The sequence below is a fragment of the Cololabis saira genome, chromosome 16 (genome assembly GCF_033807715.1).
Source record: "Cololabis saira isolate AMF1-May2022 chromosome 16, fColSai1.1, whole genome shotgun sequence".
In the NCBI taxonomy this organism is placed as follows: Eukaryota; Metazoa; Chordata; class Actinopteri; order Beloniformes; family Belonidae; genus Cololabis; species Cololabis saira.
This window is the reverse complement of record NC_084602.1, coordinates 26,475,304-26,493,923: the sequence shown is the minus strand read 5'-3', so window position 1 is coordinate 26,493,923 and position 18,620 is coordinate 26,475,304. Positions and strand designations below refer to the sequence as shown.

Sequence of the window (18,620 nt, the reverse complement as noted above, 5' to 3'; positions counted from 1 at the left end):
AAACTTAAACGTTTAGATGTAAAATAAACCACCTGGACGGGCTGTTGGATGGAGGGATATCTGACCTGAGGAGTGAAAATCATCGGTTTGAACTGTAACCACATGTTGAATCTGGTTTATCTTTAGAGTAACGTGAGTAAATCTTTCAAAAGGACAACTAAAACCCAGAGGAATACGGTTATTTAGTAAACAGTCAATGCTAACATGCATAAAGATCTTGCTGGTGGCCAGCAGGACTCTAAGAAGAAGATACAATTTTAAGTGTGATTTTTGATGAGATATCGGACAATTTCTACAATAGTCAAAACTAAAACGTTTGGATGTAGAATAAACCACGTGTAGGAGCTGTTGGGTGGAGGGATATATGACTGATATATGACCTGAGGTGGAAATCATCGGTTTGAACTGTAACCACGTGTAGAATCTTCACAAATCCTATCTCTTGTTTATCTTTAGATGAGTAACGCATGTAAAGCTTTGCAGGGGGTTCAGTTTTTTGAATATTTTATTAACGTCCCTCTCCAGGATAGAGATGGGCGTCGCAGTGGTGTGGGGGGTGGAGGAGGGGGCCTCTGGGGCCTCTGGGGTGTGAAGTGGTGGAGAGGCTCCAGCCCCTAGGAATGGAACTGGGGAATGTGAGTGCAGTCCCGGGGGATGGTATCAGGACTGTCCCTTTGTTTTTCATGTTTGTTGGTTTGTCAAATATGATTATTTTACCTCTTTTCTTATCATTTTATTTCATTTATTTGTTATTTAAGCGTACTCTTAAATCAGCAACTTGTGCTTTTTATTATTTTACCTTCTTTTCTCATAATTGTATTTCATTTTATTTGTTATTTACTGTCTAATTATGTCTTGCTGCTTTTAATGTGAATGTAAAGCACTTTGCAGCACCTTGTGTTGAATTGTGCTATATAAATAAACTTGCCTTGCCTTGCCTTACAACTCGAGTACTGGCTATACACTGATACAAATATTGTGCTTGATCTACTTAAAAAAATTAAGGCAACTTTTTGCATGAGATTATTTTGTAGATCAAGAAAGATTAGTCTTTGTATAAACTACTTAATTGTATGTATGTAAATAATACATTTTGCAAGTACAGTCAACTTATTTGTGTTAAGTTTACTTTATCAAAATTAAGTTGACTTTAAAAAGAATAAAAAGAAAAAAAAGAAAAAAAGGAAAAAAGAGAAAAAGGGAAAAAAAAAAATGAAGTTGACTTTACTTGCTAATGAATTTTGTACAAGCTAAAAATGAAGAAGTTTATACAAAGACTAGTCTTTCTTGATCTACATAAAAATCTCATGCGAAAAAGTCGCTGTCATTTTTTTTTAAGTAGATCAAGCAAGATATGTTTCATCTAAACGTTGGTCAATCTGCCCAGTAGATTAAAATTGTTAAGGAAAGGTAAATAGAACAAGATCATTGCTTGTTGTTTGCGTGTAAATGAAAAGATTGCCTGGGATTACATAAATACTGCTTGTTAAGGAAAAAATGCACATTGTCTTGTTTTTTGAACAAATGCAGATTAAGTTCAAAACTAGATGTATCCATGTAAAGCAACAAACTTCATTTCTAATTGTTAATATCACAGATTTAAATATGTTATATTTACATGCGCTTAGATTTATTTTTTTCAGTGTAATTATAAATCTAAACATAAAATTCCTCAGTACAGCATGGAAAGTGGGTACATCACTGGTCACATACATTTCACTTGCACTTGTCCATCTAAGGAGTTTTAGAAAAATTCTAAAAGCATCATTGTATGCCACCTGTAGCTTTTTCATTTTAGCACTGGTATAATGGCACCACAAGTGAGCAGTGTATAGCGGAGTGCAATATGTTTTAAACAGTGCTGTTTTAACATTATCCGTACACATGTGAAACTTACGTGCCAGCATATTGGCTTGGCCATATAGTTTATAGCACTGACGCTGCAAATCATCATCGTCACTGAAATCATCCCTGATTATGTGGCCCAGGTATTTAAACTTCTTTACAACCTCTAATACTTCTCTTGCCAAAGAAAAAGAGGGAAAGATAAGTTTCTGGTTGTCCTTTGTTTTGCAAATCATGACAACACTCTTTTTAGAATTGAACAATATATCAAATGAAAACCCATATTTAGTACAGACCCGTAGCTTCTGTAGGCCAGCACTGTACGGAGACTTTCAAAAGTCTTTATATAAATAAACTTGCCTTGCCTTGCCTTACAACTCTAGTACTGGGTATAATACAGGACTGTCTCAGAAAATTAGAATATTGTGATAAAGTTCTTTATTTTCTGTGATGCAATTAAAAAAACAAAAATGTCATACATTCTGGATTCATTACAATCAACTGAAATATTGCAAGCCTTTTATCATTTTAATATTGCTGATTATGGTTTACAGTTTAAGATTAAGATTCCCAGAATATTCTAATTTTTTGAGATAGGATATTTGAGTTTTCTTAAGCTGTAAACCATGATCAGCAATATTAAAATAATAAAAGGCTTGCAATATTTCAGTTGATTTGTAATGAATCCAGAATGTATGACATTTTTGCATTACATAAAAATAAAGGACTTTATCACAATATTCTAATTTTCTGAGACAGTCCTGTATTATTTGAAATTGACCCAGATCTCTGGTCCTGGTTGAGGGAAAACCTACAGAGGAGGAGGGTTTAGTCTGGCGGTGACGTAGGCGGTGACGTCACCGTCTTCTCCCGCTTCCCCCTCAAAAGCAGCTGCGCCATCCCCTCCTTTGTCTGCGAGGAGAGCTCTGCTACGGTCACCGGCCCGGCACGACCCGCTTCACTTTCACACCAAAAAGAAAAACCAAGGGCCTAACGTGAACTCAACCAGCCTCATCACGAACCTGCTAGTCGGCCTGGACCCGGCGAGCGTCGAGAAGAGCCACTCCGAGTCCACAGAGACGAGCTCCGCCGCTGCGAAGGAAATCAAAATGGAAGACAGCAAGTACCTCCCGGAGCTGCTGGCCGAGAAGGACAGCCTGGATTCGTCCTTCACACACGCCATGAAGCTGATTTCTGCAGGTAATGTCGGGCTTTGGTTGCCCACGAAGGGAATGCATGCGAGTTATGGCGGGTTTTTAGCTTTATTGCGCCTTTTTTCTCCGCCACCAGTTCAACAGGCTGGAACAATGGCGCATTAATAAACACGTGGTTTCAGCTCGAAGACCCGACGGTGCGAGTGCGTCTGGTTTTGGGGTTATCCTAAGAATATTTGAACTGTAGACTCTGTAAAGGTGAAATTATCAGATTACTGGTGTGATTATTACGTTTTCCATCGGGATTAAAACAAAGGAGCTTTATTTGGCGGGCTGCTTCAGTGATATCCATTGTGAACTCATTATCATTTTTATTTGTTTTGCCTTGCAGAAATCGACAGGATTCAAAAAGGCGACACGAAGAAAGAGCCAGAAAAGGAGAATTACCTGGACCTTTTTGCTACAAAGAGCCTGAAACTCAAAGAGCGAGTGCTCATCCCCACAAAGCAGTATCCCAGGGTAAGTTTCCTTTATTTTTTATTCTTCCTTCTCAGACGTATCCACGTGAAGAGGTATTTGTGTTTTCCCAGTATTTTTCCCAGTAGGATGGGACCGTTTTCTGTCTTTTGCATCGTGGCTGAGAGCATGCACACTGGCCTGTTTCCATGACCTACTTAAGTGCACGTAAAGCCACGTTCATGCAGACTAAAGGCTAAAGGCCCACTAGAGACCCCTCTTATTCTGCCCTGGCTTTCTGGCCAGGCATTAAACCCGTGATCCCATGAGGGTACAATATTCCCTCCCCAGTATCTGCTTCCTTAAAGCATTACAGCCTTAAATCGGTAGTTTCTACTGCTACAAAGGAGCGGCGGCCATAGTTTTCCTGTAGCTGAGGTGCTGCAGCTAGTAGTAATGGATAAAGATGAGTGATAAGATTACAATGCAGCCAGTCCAGTTGGATTTTTGCCACTCCAGTTCTTTGCGTAGTCCCCCCTCCCCCTTTTTCTTTTTTTTCTTGTGTCTTAAACTGTTTTTTTTTTTGGCCTAGGGTCTGTATGTCACCATCTCACTCGCCATGATGGACTGATTTTACCCTTCAGCTACTCCAGTGATCCTGTGCACACTTTTCATCTTGTTGCACCTTGTTAATCTGTCTCAAAGAGCAATAGACAGGGTTTCCGTGGGGTTTTAAAGTGATACATGAAAATTGCCAAATTTAAGGTTTTTAAAATGTTGTCATTCACAAAGTGAAATAAATGTGAAACATCTGGTCAACATCAATGAGTATAAATCTGTTCTGTATAGTGTTCTATAGTTCAAAATCTGTATTAATGTTAAAAGGTCTGTGATTAACACTTAATGTTGTGACAGTTGTTTTTTTTTTTTTTAAATCTGAAGGTAGTGAAAAGGGTATTAAATTTAACAATAAGGATTGCTGTATAAACCCTGTATTCACACAGCACAGTGGGGCAGAGTAAAGATGCAGGGGTAGAACATCTGGCTGTGTGAAACTACCGCTTTGGGCCTAGAATTTAAGATGCACGCTAACTTTATCAAATTATGCAGCCATATGGTATATACATGGATGGTTGTTGCAACTGTTGGATAGGTTACCCCTTTCTACTTCCTCTAATTGATAAATTATTCACCTCCTGGAATTTGTCTTTCAGGTTAACTTCGTTGGAAAGCTTTTGGGACCCCAGGGCAGCACGATCAAAAGGCTTCAGGAAGAGACCGGGGCGAAGATTTCTGTTCTTGGAAAAGGCTCCATGAGGGACAAAACCAAGGTTTGATGGGTTTTTTTTATTTATTTTGTTTTCCCCAGCTGCCTCGTGGATTATTTTTGGAAGGAAAGTTGTTTACTCAATTTCTAATCCCCCTTTTTCAGGAGGAAGAACTTAGAAAGGGTGGCGAGGCAAAGTATGCTCACCTGGCCATGGAGCTGCATGTGTTCATTGAAGTTACAGCACCCATTCCTGAGGCCTACCTGCGTATGGCGCACGCAATGGATGAAGTCAAGAAATTCCTTATTCCTGTAAGTCTTTTAAGGAAAAAAAGCTTCTGGACTTCATTATAGTTGGTTCATTAAACCAATTATACCATTTATATGTGGGTAATTTCCTGTGTTTTTATTTCTAGGAACCTGGTGAGCATGATCCCTACATGGACCCTCACTTCCTGAATGGGTCCCAGGATGGTTCCGGAAGGGGCCGTGGAGGTCTCAGAGGCCGGGGTGGGCCACCTGGTGCTGGAGGACCAAGGTAAAGGGCACTACTGGCACCCATTGCCCATTACATTTACTTTTTTTCCCTTTGGCACCACAGAACAAAATTTAGAAATGTGTGCCATCATTATTGTAGTATCATCCGAGTTTGTTTTGCAGAATAATCTCATTTTAAAACTCAATCTTCCTCAGGGGCCGAGGGATGCCACGAGGAACCCTCAGAGGAGCCGTGCGAGGAGGTGCAGTACGAGGTGGGGCACCAGGGCGAGGGGGTGCGCCCAGGGGGGCACCAGCTGGTAGAGGCGGGCTACCGTCTGCTTCTGCCAGAGGAGGCTCTTCGACTCGCTCCAGACCACCAACATCAGGGGCTCCGAGGATGCTCCCTTCCTCTGCCATGTCCCATCAGCAACACCAGGTTTCTGCAGGATCGCAGTCCAAACCTGACGGTTATGAGGACTATGTAAGTCAAGTTTGATCATGTCACATCATACCAATTAATTATTTTTCTTCTTTACTTGTGATTCACTCAATTTTTTTTTCTCTCTCTCTAGTCCTCGTATGAAGAGCCCTATGCAGAGGCTGCATATGAGGGATATGATAACTATTATAGTCAGCAGTCTGCGCCTGCGTAAGTAAAAACAAAAAAGGGTTTACATTTTTAGTCATTGTTTAACTTTTTTTTTTAATGTTTTGGCTCAATGTCCTTCCCCCCTCAGGGACACTGAATATTATGACTATGGACACGGTGAAGCCCAGGATGCGGGATATGACCCTTACAGTAAGTTTTGATATAACACCAGTCCCCCAAGCACACGCTACATGACTGGAAGTTGACATGTACTTTGTACTCTTTGTAGGTCAGGCTGATTGGGACAACTCATGGTCTGGCTCTGGGGCTGGAGGCAAAGCCCCCCAATCACGGCAGACGAAGGGGGCATATAGAGAGCATCCCTACGGAAGATACTGAGCGGCTACTGGTAGAGAGTTGCTGTGGCAACTGTCTCCGATTGTAACTCACTTAACTTTTCAAAAGTAATTTCCCACTTGTTTTTATTTTTGTGTTTTTCTTTTTTTAATGGTTTATTTTTGTTTTTAAACAGTTTTGTTGGATGTAACAGATGCGTGAATGCAACTTTTTTCTTTTTCACTGGAACAATAGTGACATTTTAGTGATATTTCATCCGTTTTTGAACAAACTGGGATTGTGGCGATAAACTTACATCGGCTGCATTTTCAAAAGTCTTTCATGGCTGAGGGGAAAGAAAAATGTTTGTCTCAATGTTAGCTTGCTTATAACTAAAACACTCAGAAATTTAAACACAATCTTGAAGTATTGATTAGCACAAAAAAGTATTTATGTTGCATTAAAACGTAGTCTTGTGTGAATTAGTTTCCTAAAATATTCTAGACATCGTTTTGACAAAGACTAAAATCCTTTATTTCTGATACCTCTTATGATTGGCACAATAAGTCTTCTGTAACTGCAAAATTATCATTGATCTAATTCTGGTAAAGCCTGAAGGATTACCAATCCATGCTGTATATAAGGAAGGCTGCAGTCAACTCAATATTTTGTATATGACCGTAAGACAACTGTGTATGCTTTCAAGTCATACGTCTCTAAAATGCATAATGCTTGTGTACCTTTTGCCTAAATAGGTTACTAAACATATCCCCAAATGTATTACTGCAGTGCGTGTTTCAATAAAGTTTCTAGCTCCTTTTTAATTAACCTAAATTTGGTATTTTGCCTTTGTGTTACCAAAGGAATGCCTTCAATTTGTGAAAATGGTCCTCAGCGGTTCCCGAAAGTGCTGAATAAGTTGTATGTATACAAGTCAAACTGATACTCAAAAATCAAAAAAAAAAAAGAGAAAACTGTTTTGCTAATGAGCTTTATCCCTTCGTCTGTCTTCAAAACTAAATGACATTTGTAATGCCACCTTCAAAACAAGAAATAAAGCTCATCATTCCATGAGGTAATGTGCTGCCAAATATATGTTTGACTTTACAGTGCTTTAATATGTATTGTCATTAACCTTTAGTTAGTACATCTTTTCAAGCTCTTGAGAGAGCAGTGTATCTTCAGCCACTTGAAATGACTGAATTTCAACAGTATTCCAAATCAAGCTTGCAGGGATCTTACTTGACTTTGATGCAAAGTCATGCTGGCTGGTTTTTATAAAAGAAAAATATCGCAGAGGAGAGGATTCTAAAAGCCTAAAGATCGCCACAAGAAGGTAAAACTAACCCCCAACACTCATTTATTAGACTTATTGCTTTTCCTTTTTCTTTTTTTTCTCTCTGTGTAAAACATCTAGTAATGCAAGTCATCCAAAACATCAAAACCATTTAAGTACCAAATTATTGTCTGTAGTTATTCCGAGCAAAATAAGCCGCACAAAACAATTATGGTTGTGATGCAACTCTTGCTCAAATAGTACCAATAATTGATTATTCATTTCACTCAATACTTATTGCCATCTGAATTATTTCTGTAGACTGGATTAATGACAGTGATTAGTTGGACTCGAAGCGTTAAAACATTCCATTGATAAACAAAAAACGAAAACCTTCAGCTGGAGTTGCATGATACTTTTTTTTAAAGTATAGGTTTAAAACTGCATGTTTTGATGAATCTGTAAATGTAGGGACTGGTGCGTGCAAGACCTCATTTCTTTTTCTCCTCTTAGGTTGTCAGAACTGTGTAGATGCAGTTGATAAATTTAACCCCTGTTCATCAGACCTTGTAAGGTAGGTAGGGGAGAGTGCACTTGTTGGCATCCACTTGTTTTTCTTTTCTCTTGGAATAATTATTTTTTTCTAACAGGTCCATTGGTGTTTCTTGGAAAGAAGCCCTGCGATGTCTGAAACTGGTGGCTTTTTTTTATCACAAGGAATCCTTCATGGAAATGCTTGAAGGAAGTTTTTACAGTTGAGAAAATGCTCCCACCTTCATGGAGAGTTGTGTACATTTTATGATTGGTGTGGCTATTTTTATATTGTCAACTTTTAAAATGTCTTACATTTCATAGATTTTTTTAACCGATTTTATACATTAAAAACTGTAAAACTACTTGTTTTCCTCTTGTCTCACTGATGGATTCTACTGAATCAGATTTTTATCGGGCTTCTGTTTAAGCCGTCTTTAAAAGTGCATCACTTGACACAGGATAGATGGGATTTTAACTTGAGTCGCCTATATTTATGCAGGTGAATAAATAACTAAATTCAATATAGGAAAATTGTGATGCTATGAATCATCTATATAAATATGGGCTTGTTTTAAAATGTTTTCTTTTGTTTGTAAAGACATTTGTAGAGGGCTGCCACCGGGGAGATGCAGTTGTGAGATTGAAGGCTAAGATTTAAAATGGACAATTTGCTGTGTCACTCTTGCGCACGTGTCCAACTCGAGGCCTGTGGGCCAAATCCAGCCCACCATGACTATTTATGTGGCCCTCTAGAGATTAAGTCATAATTGTCTAATCAAAGCAGCAGCTGCTCCATCATGCAGCAACCTTTAATACTGCCACAACCCGCCCTTTGAGGTCATTCATGATCATATGGCCTGAAATGAAAATGAGTCTGACACCCCTGCAAGGGCCTTGTGGGGAATAAAATAAAACTGCAGGTCTGTGTAGGTATATTCCTGTATTTTTTGACAATTTAATGTAAAATGCAAATACTGACGGGGGAAGAATGTGCCTCTAAGCAGCTTTGTGTTTTGGTGTCCACGTCCGTTCAAAGGAGAGGCTCATTTGATAACCAGCTCAGACTTGATCAGAAAGATCATCTGACCTTCCTGGACTGAGGATTGATCTCTCAGGATGACAATACCTCTCAATTCATCGGGGTCAAACAAAGTGAATATGCTGTGCTCAGAAGTGGAAGAATTAAACCTTTTTCTCTAAAGGGCCAAGACAGTTAAGGAAAATGTTATTGATGGCCAAAATGTTGCTCCGATAAAAGGTGGTAAAGTATTGAAACCACAGTGTAGTTTTGATTTGTTTCTTCTGAGGGTTGAGCCAGTACCATAATCATAACTTCACATATAGTTTATTAATGCAGAAGCATCATGTGAGCCGCATGTTGCTGTGAAAGAGTTAGTTTTATAAAGTAGTAGAGTTTTATAAATAAATGAGGGGATTTAAGGGTTAGTAATGGGAGCGGATGAAGAAAAGTGTGTGATTTTTGGTGAGATATCGGACCATTTTTACAATAGTCAAAAATAAAACGTTTAATTGTAAAATAAACCACCTGGAGGGGCTGTTGGATGGAGGGACATCTGACCTGAGGAGTGAAAATCATCGGTTTGAACTGTAACCACATGTTGAATCTTGTTTATCTTTAGAGTAATGCGAGTAAATCTTTCAAAAGGACAACTAAAACCCAGAGGAATACGGTTATTTTGTAAACAGTCAATGCTAACATGCATAAAGATCTTGCTGGTGGCCAGCAGGACTCTAAGAAGAAGATACAATTTTAAGTGTGATTTTTGATGAGATATCGGACAATTTCTACAATAGTCAAAACTAAAACGTTAGGATGTAGAATAAACCACGTGTAGGAGCTGTTGGGTGGAGGGATATATGACTGATACCTGAGGTGGAAATCATCGGTTTGAACTGTAACCACGTGTTGAATCTTCACAAATCCTATCTCTTGTTTATCTTTAGATGAGTAACGCATGTAAATCTTTCAAAAGGACATTACAAGATTTGTAAAACGTCAATGTTAACGTGCTGGTGGCCAGCAGGACTCCAAAAAAGGGGTTTATTAGTTCGTCCGTAATTCTGATATCGGTCTGTTTATATGGAGGTAGATTTGTGTTTTAATTATTCAATCAAAAAAAAGATTGCTTCAAAAAAATTCACTTCAATAAAAAAAAAAAAAAATTCAATCAAAGAAAAAAAGTGTTTGAATGCAAACAAATATTTGAGACTCAAAAAAATGCGTTTGAACACTGTTTTTCTTTGATTGGAAATGTTTTCTTTGATAGAAGTGAAGTATTTTTTGTTTGAAGCAACTTTTTTGATTGTAGTAGTGTTTTTTTGTGTTTGGACCATATCATGGGTAGGACATTTGTGTCTATCATTAACACACACACACTCTTATATCATATCATATCATATCATATTATATTATAATATATTATATTATATTTGGAAACATCTGTCTTTCAACTTCTGTTACACTTCACCAAAAAAGAAGTTGCTTCAAAAAGAAAAAAATATTTTCAATAAAAGAAAATCACTTCACAAAGAAAACTTTTTCAATCAAAGAAAAAAAGTGTTTGAATGCAAAAAAATATTTGAGACCCATAAAATTGCATTTGAACACTTTTTTTTTATTTAATTTTTTTTAAAACATTTCCAATCAAAGAAAAACAGTGTTCAAATGCATTTTTTTGCATCTCAAATATTTTTTTGCATTCAAACACTTTTTTTCTTTGATTGAAATCATTTTTTTTGATTGAAGTACATTTTTTTTTAAATGGAAATATATTTTTTGATTGAATAATAATTAAGACACAAATCTACCTCCATTATGTTTATCCACCATCCTCGTGGAGCTGCTGGTCCAGATTTTGGCGGACTCTTACCTCGAAACGAGGCCCCGCCCACAACGCGCTGACGTCACCCGCGCCCCGCCCACAACGCAGTGACGTCACCGCGCCCCGCCCACCAGCCAGCCAGGAGTTTCACATCAACAATGACTGTCCTCGCCGACTTCTGGGGAAAACACGGCCTTATCTCAACAAATCTCCTGAAAATATACTGCGTTTAGCTCTACATCTTTGAGACAAAGCGGCGTCTTGTATAAGCCGCCCTCCGGTAAGAGAAGCGTTTCTTGTCTCTTCTGTTTGGCGGGGGGGTCTCTGGGTAGCTGTTAGCTTAGGCCTCGGGTTGATATTTAATCAAGCATGGTCCCACACGGGGGTCTGCACCTCATTGTGTTGCTGCAGCCGCCATGTGTCCGTCCCGGTGTCTGCAATAAAACAGCCCAGGTTTCAAACCCCGGAAGGGAGGCAGATGGGGCAGCTACTTACTTAAGTTGGGGCTTCCGCAAAAAACTTGCACCATATTTAGGTATGTTATGCAGCATCTGCAGAACTTGTTAACACAGGCCACCTGTGGAATAATCTATACCGTGCAGAGAAGGTGCAAGGGATCGGGTTAGGTGGGTTTGGCAGGGATTTGTTTTAGCAGGGGACACCTGAGCCAGTTTGTGCTTGTTTTGCCTCAGTCAGCACTTTCTGATCTGCTCAAAACAAAAATGTATGTCACATACCTCACACTGCCACACCTTTCACTTTAAAAAAAATATGTATATATGTTAAAAAGAGCTGTCATTTGCCTATTACCAGTACTCGAGTTGTAAAATAAAATCAGGGGGGATTTTATCATATGGGGACAGATCATTTGTGCTGATTACAAATAATATAATATAATACAAATAATAGCACTGACCAAAACACCTGCATAAATACTGCAGGAATGACATAGCAGCAGTTAAATGCAGCCTTCTGTAAGCTTTAAATATCCACTGGGCTTACATCAAATACATCAAAACACAACAATACAAACAGTTTTCTGAACTTATCAATATGACTCTGTCCTCCACAGGATAAGTAAAATGGATCACTGCAAAAACTCAAAATCTTAACAAGAATATTTGTCTTATTTCTAGTTAAAATATCTCATTTTAGTAAAAAATCTCATTACACTTAAAACAAGACTCATCCCTGAAAAAAATCAACAATTTTCACCTGTTTCCAATAGATTTTCACTTGAAATAAGTAGAAAATCTGCCAGTGGAAGATTTTTTTGCTTGTAATAAGAAGATACATCTTGTCTCACTGGCAGATTTTCCTGCTTATTTCAAGTGAACATTTACCTGAAACAGAGAAAATTGTCACATTTTTCTGGTGTTATTTTTCTGGTGATGACTCTAAATGTTGAAATAGCAGTAAAACCACATTCATTGATGAAATTACATAAGGGATAGAAAGGGGGGATGGCAGTTTTACAGGGGGGATGATTTGGACCGTTTTTATTTCAGGGGGGATCCCATCCCCCCTCATCCCCCTTCAACTCGAGTACTGCCTATTACAGTGACGTGAGTCAAATTCCCTGTCTTGTTTGACCTGACTTGGCCAAATAAACCTGATTCTGATGTGTCTGAACTGCTGCATTGTCTGCATTATTCCTGAATTTAATTGTGACTAATCAGCAGGTATAAGAATAAGAAGAAAAATCATCCAGACGAGAAACCAGGAGAAGTGAACCGTGGGTTTGTTTGCGATGGCTGGAGGAAGGAGAGGGGCAAATCGTACCACGTATTGTAGACCTCCTTTAAGCAGTGATCAGGGCTCTGTCAGCAATGGCAACCACACCACCAGCTCACCAGTCACAGGGGTGAGATCCCGTACAAGGTAAGTCCCATTTAAGACTCCTCATCACGTGTCTTGTGCAGCTTTCTCATCTTGAGCTCCCTGCCTCATATTGAAAGTTTCCGTGCTGCTTGTTTTATCCACAGGAATGGCTCAGGAACATGCATGTCCAGTCCACCACTCGCTGCCCAAACGGTTGTTCCTCTGAAGCACTGCAAGATCCCGGATTTGTCTGTGGATCGAAATGTGTTGTTCGAACTCCACCTTTTCTTCTGCCACCTCATTGCTCTTTTTGTCCACTACGTCAATATCTACAAGACTGTGTGGTGGTACCCCCCATCGCATCCTCCCTCACACACATCACTGGTGAGTGAGTAGGCAGTGAGTAAAGTGCTTATCATATTTATTGTGGTTTCTGCAAGTGCTTTATCGCAGACTGCATTTTTTTTCAGAATCTATCAGAATATATTGATTCTATCAGAATCAATATATTTTATTTAAAGATGTTCAAACTGAAAGCAATTGCATTTCCCCAATGAGCTTATAATTTGTAGAAAAAATATCTTCTATTCCAGTGGTCTGCAAATAGTTAGAAGTTGCTGTCTTTGGATTTTAGTTGTTGGCAGCAAATGCAGAGTCGACAACTCTTAAGTCTAAGTTGGAGCATTGGCTTTTTAGTCTTTTAGGGTAATCAGTAGGATTTTTTTAATAAGAAATCTAAGTCAGTGAAGGGAAATGAGTACAAGGATGATGTAGTAACTGAACCTGCAGTCAAGGCAAGAGTAGACAAAAGCATTCATAACTTTTTGTGAGCCTTCAGTTGAAACAAATTACCTTTTTTTTTTTTTGCGATTGTCTAATGTTTTAAAAACAGTAGTGAACTACATGTTTGACCTGAGCATCGTTACGCAGATTAGAATTCATTATTACGCCAAGATTTGTAGCAGTTGTATTATAATATTATTATTATTATTATTATTATTATTATTATTATTATTATTATTATTATTATTATTATTTATTTTGGGGTGATTTCCAATACTAAAAACAGTAAGATCTGACAGAATTTGGGACCAGATTTTTTTTCTTTTTTTTTTTGTTGCTATTTTTGGGGAATCCAAGATTTAATGCCAGAGAGAGTTGGAAGATTTGCAAGACTGTTGGGATACAGTTCGGTGTCATCAGCATGAAACTGTAATTTACATAATGGTTGTGAATGAGCTGGCCAAAAGGTAGTGTGTAAATAAAGAACGGGAGACCAAGTACTGAACTTTGTGGTACGTTGAAACTGAACTGAAAAACCGAGTATAGGTTTATCTTGCTGGCAGCCTGAACTGAATAATGATGGCAGTATTATTGTCATCTCTTTTTGATTTACAGAACTTTCATCTTATTGATTATAACATGCTGGTGTTCACAGTCATCATACTGGCGAGGAGGTTAATTGCAGCTATTGTAAAAGAGGTGAGTGTTTGTTTGTTTTTTTTTAGTACCTTTATAAGAATTGAGTCTATTGTTTAAGATTGGTGTTTGCATATCATAAAGCCTGAATTATTTGCAGTCAAAGTGCTGCATGTTTGACCTGGTCTGATATCATTTACACAATCTGACTTTGGTTTGTTTTCATTATACTTTTCCTGTGTTTCTGTCTCTCCCTCACTCCCAGGCATCACAGAGTGGGAAACTCTCCTTCCCTCACTCAATATTTTTAGTGATGGCTCGATTTGCAGTGCTAACGCTGACTGGCTGGAGTTTATGTCGCTCCCTCATTTACCTCTTCAGAAGTTATTCTGTCCTCAGCCTGCTCTTCCTATGCTACCCGTAAGTATACACACCCACACACACTTTTTTTATATCATATTATAATATATTATATTTTGAAACATCTGTGCAACTTCTGTTACACTTCGCCAGCAAGAGTTTCTGCATTTGGATACCAAATTTAAACAAATTTGTTGCTGAAATGACGCACTTTTCTTTAAAAAGGTTATGTGTCTCTAGTGGCCTTTATTCAAACTAGACAGGAAGGGAGTGTAGAGGGAGAGAATGGGGGATAACATGCAGCAAAGGGCCGCAGGCCGGGATTCAAACCTGCGACTGTTGCAGGACTGTAGCCTTAGTACATGGGCCGCTTGCTTTAACCACTGTGCCACCCAGCGGCCCGTAATGATGTAATTTCCATTGTGGTTTCAAGTAAACCTTCAAATCTTGTTTGCATGCTGTGGTTGGCTGTGTCTCCTGAGCATTTTATTGAACAGCCTCGTGAAAACACTGCCTGGGTGTATGCAACACTGATCTTGAATGAGTTCTTACCCACTTCCTGGATTGTTTGATAGGATATGCTGTTTGATTGCTGTTTTACACTGATTTTGCATGTTTGGATAATTTCAATGTGGGTGGCTTTAAGAAATAATTTTAGCTTGCGGTCACTGACGGTAAATAAAAATAAAAAATCAGAACTTTTCTTATGTGAAGTTGGTCTTCGGCTTTAATGTGAGAGATTTATTATTGTCATAACAATGTCTTAGATTAATAAAACAAGATTGGTGGCTCCTTGTTTTCCCCAGCATGTGGACTGTCTTATCAAAGGGTGTTGGGTATTTAAGGAATAAATGTACCGTGAGTGTGTGGACTGTGCGCTTACTAAAAAATGTTTTTAAAAAGCAGTAATTTTTTTCCAAGGAACCGTCATCCTTTCATTTTGCCAACCTAATCTCACGACAGATGCCAGCACTTGCTGCATATTTCACATGCTGTTGTTTCAGTTAATCACGATTTGAAAGTGTTTGAACGGGGTTACTGGAGTCAAGATCGAACACATCTGTAAGCTCATTGGTTATTGCTTTTCTGCATCTGGAACAACACCGTAAAATGACACCACTGGTCAAATCTTGAAACTAATTCAAATGGGATTTGAGATGGAGCAGGACATAATATGACATGTCATCCTGTACTCTGTAAACATGTGCGTTTATTTTCTGATCATTTGTGGAGTTTGTGGTGCTTTAACTTTATGATGAAAATGACATATTTTGTCTAATTTTTCTTTCTTCTTTCTTTTAAAAAGAAAAATTACAAAATTTGAGGGGTTTGATTTGCTAAAATACAACTTTAATCTCCAACAATTAGTTATTTTTGCTCCATTTTCTGTTAAATGTCTTCCTCAGGTTTGGTCAGATGTAACCGTAGTTGCGTTTGTTGTCTCCAACAGATTTGGGATGTATATTCCATTCTTCTGGCTGAGCTGTGACTTCCGGCGAGCAGGTCCTCTCTCCCCCATCGCCAGCATCGGCTCCAAAGAGGTTGGCAGCATGAGCCGAGGAAGGGACTACCTGACCGTGCTGAAGGAGACGTGGAAGCAGCACACCAGCCAGCTGTACGGGGTCCAGGCCATGCCGACTCACGCCTGCTGTCTCTCACCAGACCTCATCCGCAAGGAGGTGGAGTACCTGAAGATGGACTTTAACTGGAGGATGAAGGAGGTGCTTGTCAGCTCCATGCTCAGTGCTTACTATGTCGCGTTTGTACCTGTATGGTTTGTAAAGGTAAGTTGCTGCTGGATATGAATCTTCTTTTAACATGATGTCATTTAATGGCAGCTTTCTTAAGTTTCGGGTTTCCTTTTGTAGAGTACCCAGTATGTGGATAAGCGGTGGTCTTGTGAGCTCTTCATACTGGTGTCAGTCAGTACATCGGTCATCCTCATGAGGCATTTGCTCCCGCCCCGATACTGCGATCTGCTTCACAAAGCTGCAGCTCACCTCGGCTGTTGGCAGAAAGTCGACCCCTCACTCTGCTCCAACGTTCTTCAGCACATGTATGCACTACTTTTTCATTAGTTATGGGTTTTTTAGGCCTATTTCAAATTAATTAATAATAAAAGTCTAATCAAATCTCTCTTTCTGGTTCTTCTAATTGTGCAGATGGACTGAAGAGTACATGTGGCCACAGGGAGTCCTGGTAAAGCATAATAAGAACGTCTATAAGGCCATGGGCCACTACAATGTTGCAGTTCCATCAGATGTTTCTCATTATCGCTTTTATGTGAGTATCCCAACAGGAATATCCTTATCCTATTAGTTACATTTTAAAGCAGCTACTTTACAGACCACATCTCACTGCTGATCTCATCTTATTTCCTTTTTTTCCCATAGTTCTTCTTCAACAAGCCTTTACGAATATTAAACATACTCATCATCCTAGAAGGTGCCATGATATTCTACCAGCTTTACTCTCTGATATGCTCAGAAAAGTGGCATCAGACAATATCGCTGGCCCTGATTCTCTTCAGCAACTATTACGCCTTCTTCAAGCTCCTCAGAGACAGAATAGTCCTCGGAAAAGCATACTCGTACTCAAACAGCTCATCAGACCAAAAAGTCAGTTAAGGCTTCACTCATAAGTTGGTCAATCTCACTCTGGAGCAAATCAAACATGCCTAAGAGCCCTGTATTTTTTTTTCTTTTCTACAAACTGCATTTTGTGTCACATTTTTGTTGTAAACTGCCATAATAAAAGAAATATTTTTGTATTACTTTACAAAGTGGTTTATTTTCATTTCAATTGATAGTTTTCCCAACATGGATTTCAGTGTAAAAGCTTGGTTCAAGTTAAAATACCTGCAGGAGCAGCCGTCCAATACATTAAATCTTGAAAAAAATAAATCAACTTTATTATTACATTGTTACAATAATTGTAGTACAATTAAAAGTAAAATCAATGTATAGCTCCACAGGCTGACTTTTTTAAATGATTTTGAATTATTTAATTTCTGTCAGTCATTCAACAATCCAACATTTACACATTTATCAACTGTTTTCCATGTGGCTAAAATGTGAGACTTGAATTTTCAGTATTTCTTGGTGATATTTTAACATTGTTTCAGCAATGTTTCACCTATGATAAAATCACAAAAATAATCACTAGGATTTTGCAGACAATTTAATACAAAACTGAATATAATCTGTTGCAGAGCTGGTTATGAATTAATCAATTATCAAATTACCATGGTAATGCAACGAGGTGACCTCTGCATCAATATAAATCCTGGCTTTAGACTCAACAAACCTTGCTCACCCACTGATCTCTCTTCATGGTACATGCTCCTGCTCATGTGAGTCACCAAGCCGTGAAGTCCTCTGTTTATCGAAGTGTCATGCAACATGATAAAGAGCCAAAGAAGCACACCATTAAATCTGTAACAGATTGACTGTAAAATGATCTAACGGCGGTGTAGCAATGGCCCAGTCCAGTCTTCAACCAAATGTGGCTGGAGCTCAGGAGAGCTGCGAATAAATGAATAAAAGCAGCATTTAAAGAAACAGTTGGCAAAAATACCTGCACACAATTTGAGACTGATGATGAAACAATTACTAAAGATGATTCTACAGTGAAAGCCAATGTATATAAGGATACTTAGTTTTTCACATACCATTGACTTATTTTATTGTTTTTTTTTTCTTTCAATAAACAATGACAAGGTAATTATTGATCTGATGCTGTTAATCTGATATATTTTACCAACCTTGGTAAATCTATAATATTTTGAGTTTAGAACTGAGCTTTGTCTTTCACATGATTGTAAAACATTGATACACAAATATCAACAGAAGTGAATTTAGTTTGAAGAACTATGCAAAAAATATTGGATCCCACAACTTCAATCACATACTGTAGTTTCTAATCTGAAAATATCAGTCTCCATCTCTGAAAGTGTAGTCATGCAACACTTAAGCGTGGCGATATCAAGGATATTCTTTGACAAAGGGAAGGTGTTTCCTGTCTTGATAACATCTTCCAACAGGCCCCAGCAAGCTTGCGGATCACAGCTCACTTATGTTCCTCAAGAAAATCAATAGAAGCGTTGATGTGCTAAGACTGCAACGAGAGAAGCAATTATTCCATCACTGCAGCATTACCTCCGCTGAGTGTCCATTAATAACTCGTGTCAGACACATGAGCTCTTATTCCTGGACAGTTGCATCATTAATTTAGGCTGATG

General features: G+C 38.5%; 2 protein-coding genes across 4 annotated transcripts; both read left to right on the top strand.

Moving 5' to 3' along the window:
* Positions 1-2,717: 2,717 nt before the first annotated feature.
* On the top strand, positions 2,718-8,299 carry LOC133461926 (KH domain-containing, RNA-binding, signal transduction-associated protein 1-like). Of its 2 annotated transcripts, XR_009784236.1 has the most exons (11): positions 2,808-3,045; positions 3,391-3,518; positions 4,670-4,786; positions 4,888-5,034; positions 5,139-5,260; positions 5,416-5,683; positions 5,775-5,851; positions 5,940-6,001; positions 6,081-6,255; positions 7,917-7,977; positions 8,054-8,299. XR_009784236.1 is itself a non-coding variant. In XM_061742949.1 (9 exons), the coding sequence occupies exons 1-9, from the start codon at positions 2,955-2,957 to the stop codon at positions 6,188-6,190; spliced, it is 1,122 nt and encodes a 373-aa protein (XP_061598933.1). In that variant the 5' UTR covers positions 2,718-2,954; the 3' UTR covers positions 6,191-7,201. The 2 variants fall into 2 exon arrangements, 1 of the variants encoding a protein (XP_061598933.1); XM_061742949.1 differs by lacking the exons at positions 7,917-7,977; positions 8,054-8,299 and having other exon boundaries at positions 2,718-3,045; positions 6,081-7,201.
* A 2,598-nt stretch (positions 8,300-10,897) lies between these two features.
* tmem39b (transmembrane protein 39B) lies at positions 10,898-17,156 on the top strand. Of its 2 annotated transcripts, none has more exons than XM_061743156.1 (9): positions 10,898-11,060; positions 12,463-12,661; positions 12,766-12,985; positions 14,000-14,083; positions 14,286-14,440; positions 15,831-16,164; positions 16,249-16,436; positions 16,543-16,663; positions 16,774-17,156. In XM_061743156.1, exons 2-9 carry the CDS (start codon positions 12,531-12,533, stop codon positions 17,005-17,007), a joined length of 1,467 nt encoding a protein of 488 aa, XP_061599140.1. In that variant the 5' UTR covers positions 10,898-11,060; positions 12,463-12,530; the 3' UTR covers positions 17,008-17,156. The 2 variants fall into 2 exon arrangements, with proteins under 2 accessions (XP_061599140.1, XP_061599138.1); XM_061743154.1 differs by having other exon boundaries at positions 12,460-12,661.
* The last annotated feature ends 1,464 nt before the right edge of the window (positions 17,157-18,620 follow it).

Coding starts and splice junctions, on each gene's coding strand:
- tmem39b (XM_061743156.1), top strand. CDS start 12,531: ATGGCTGGAGGAAGGAGAGGGGCAAATCGTACCACGTATTGTAGACCT. Junction 14,084..14,285: donor TTGCAGCTATTGTAAAAGAG/GTGAGTGTTTGT, acceptor CCTCACTCCCAG/GCATCACAGAGTGGGAAACT. Junction 16,165..16,248: donor TACCTGTATGGTTTGTAAAG/GTAAGTTGCTGC, acceptor TTCCTTTTGTAG/AGTACCCAGTATGTGGATAA.
- LOC133461926 (XM_061742949.1), top strand. CDS start 2,955: ATGGAAGACAGCAAGTACCTCCCGGAGCTGCTGGCCGAGAAGGACAGC. Junction 3,046..3,390: donor CATGAAGCTGATTTCTGCAG/GTAATGTCGGGC, acceptor TTTGCCTTGCAG/AAATCGACAGGATTCAAAAA. Junction 6,002..6,080: donor TGCGGGATATGACCCTTACA/GTAAGTTTTGAT, acceptor TACTCTTTGTAG/GTCAGGCTGATTGGGACAAC.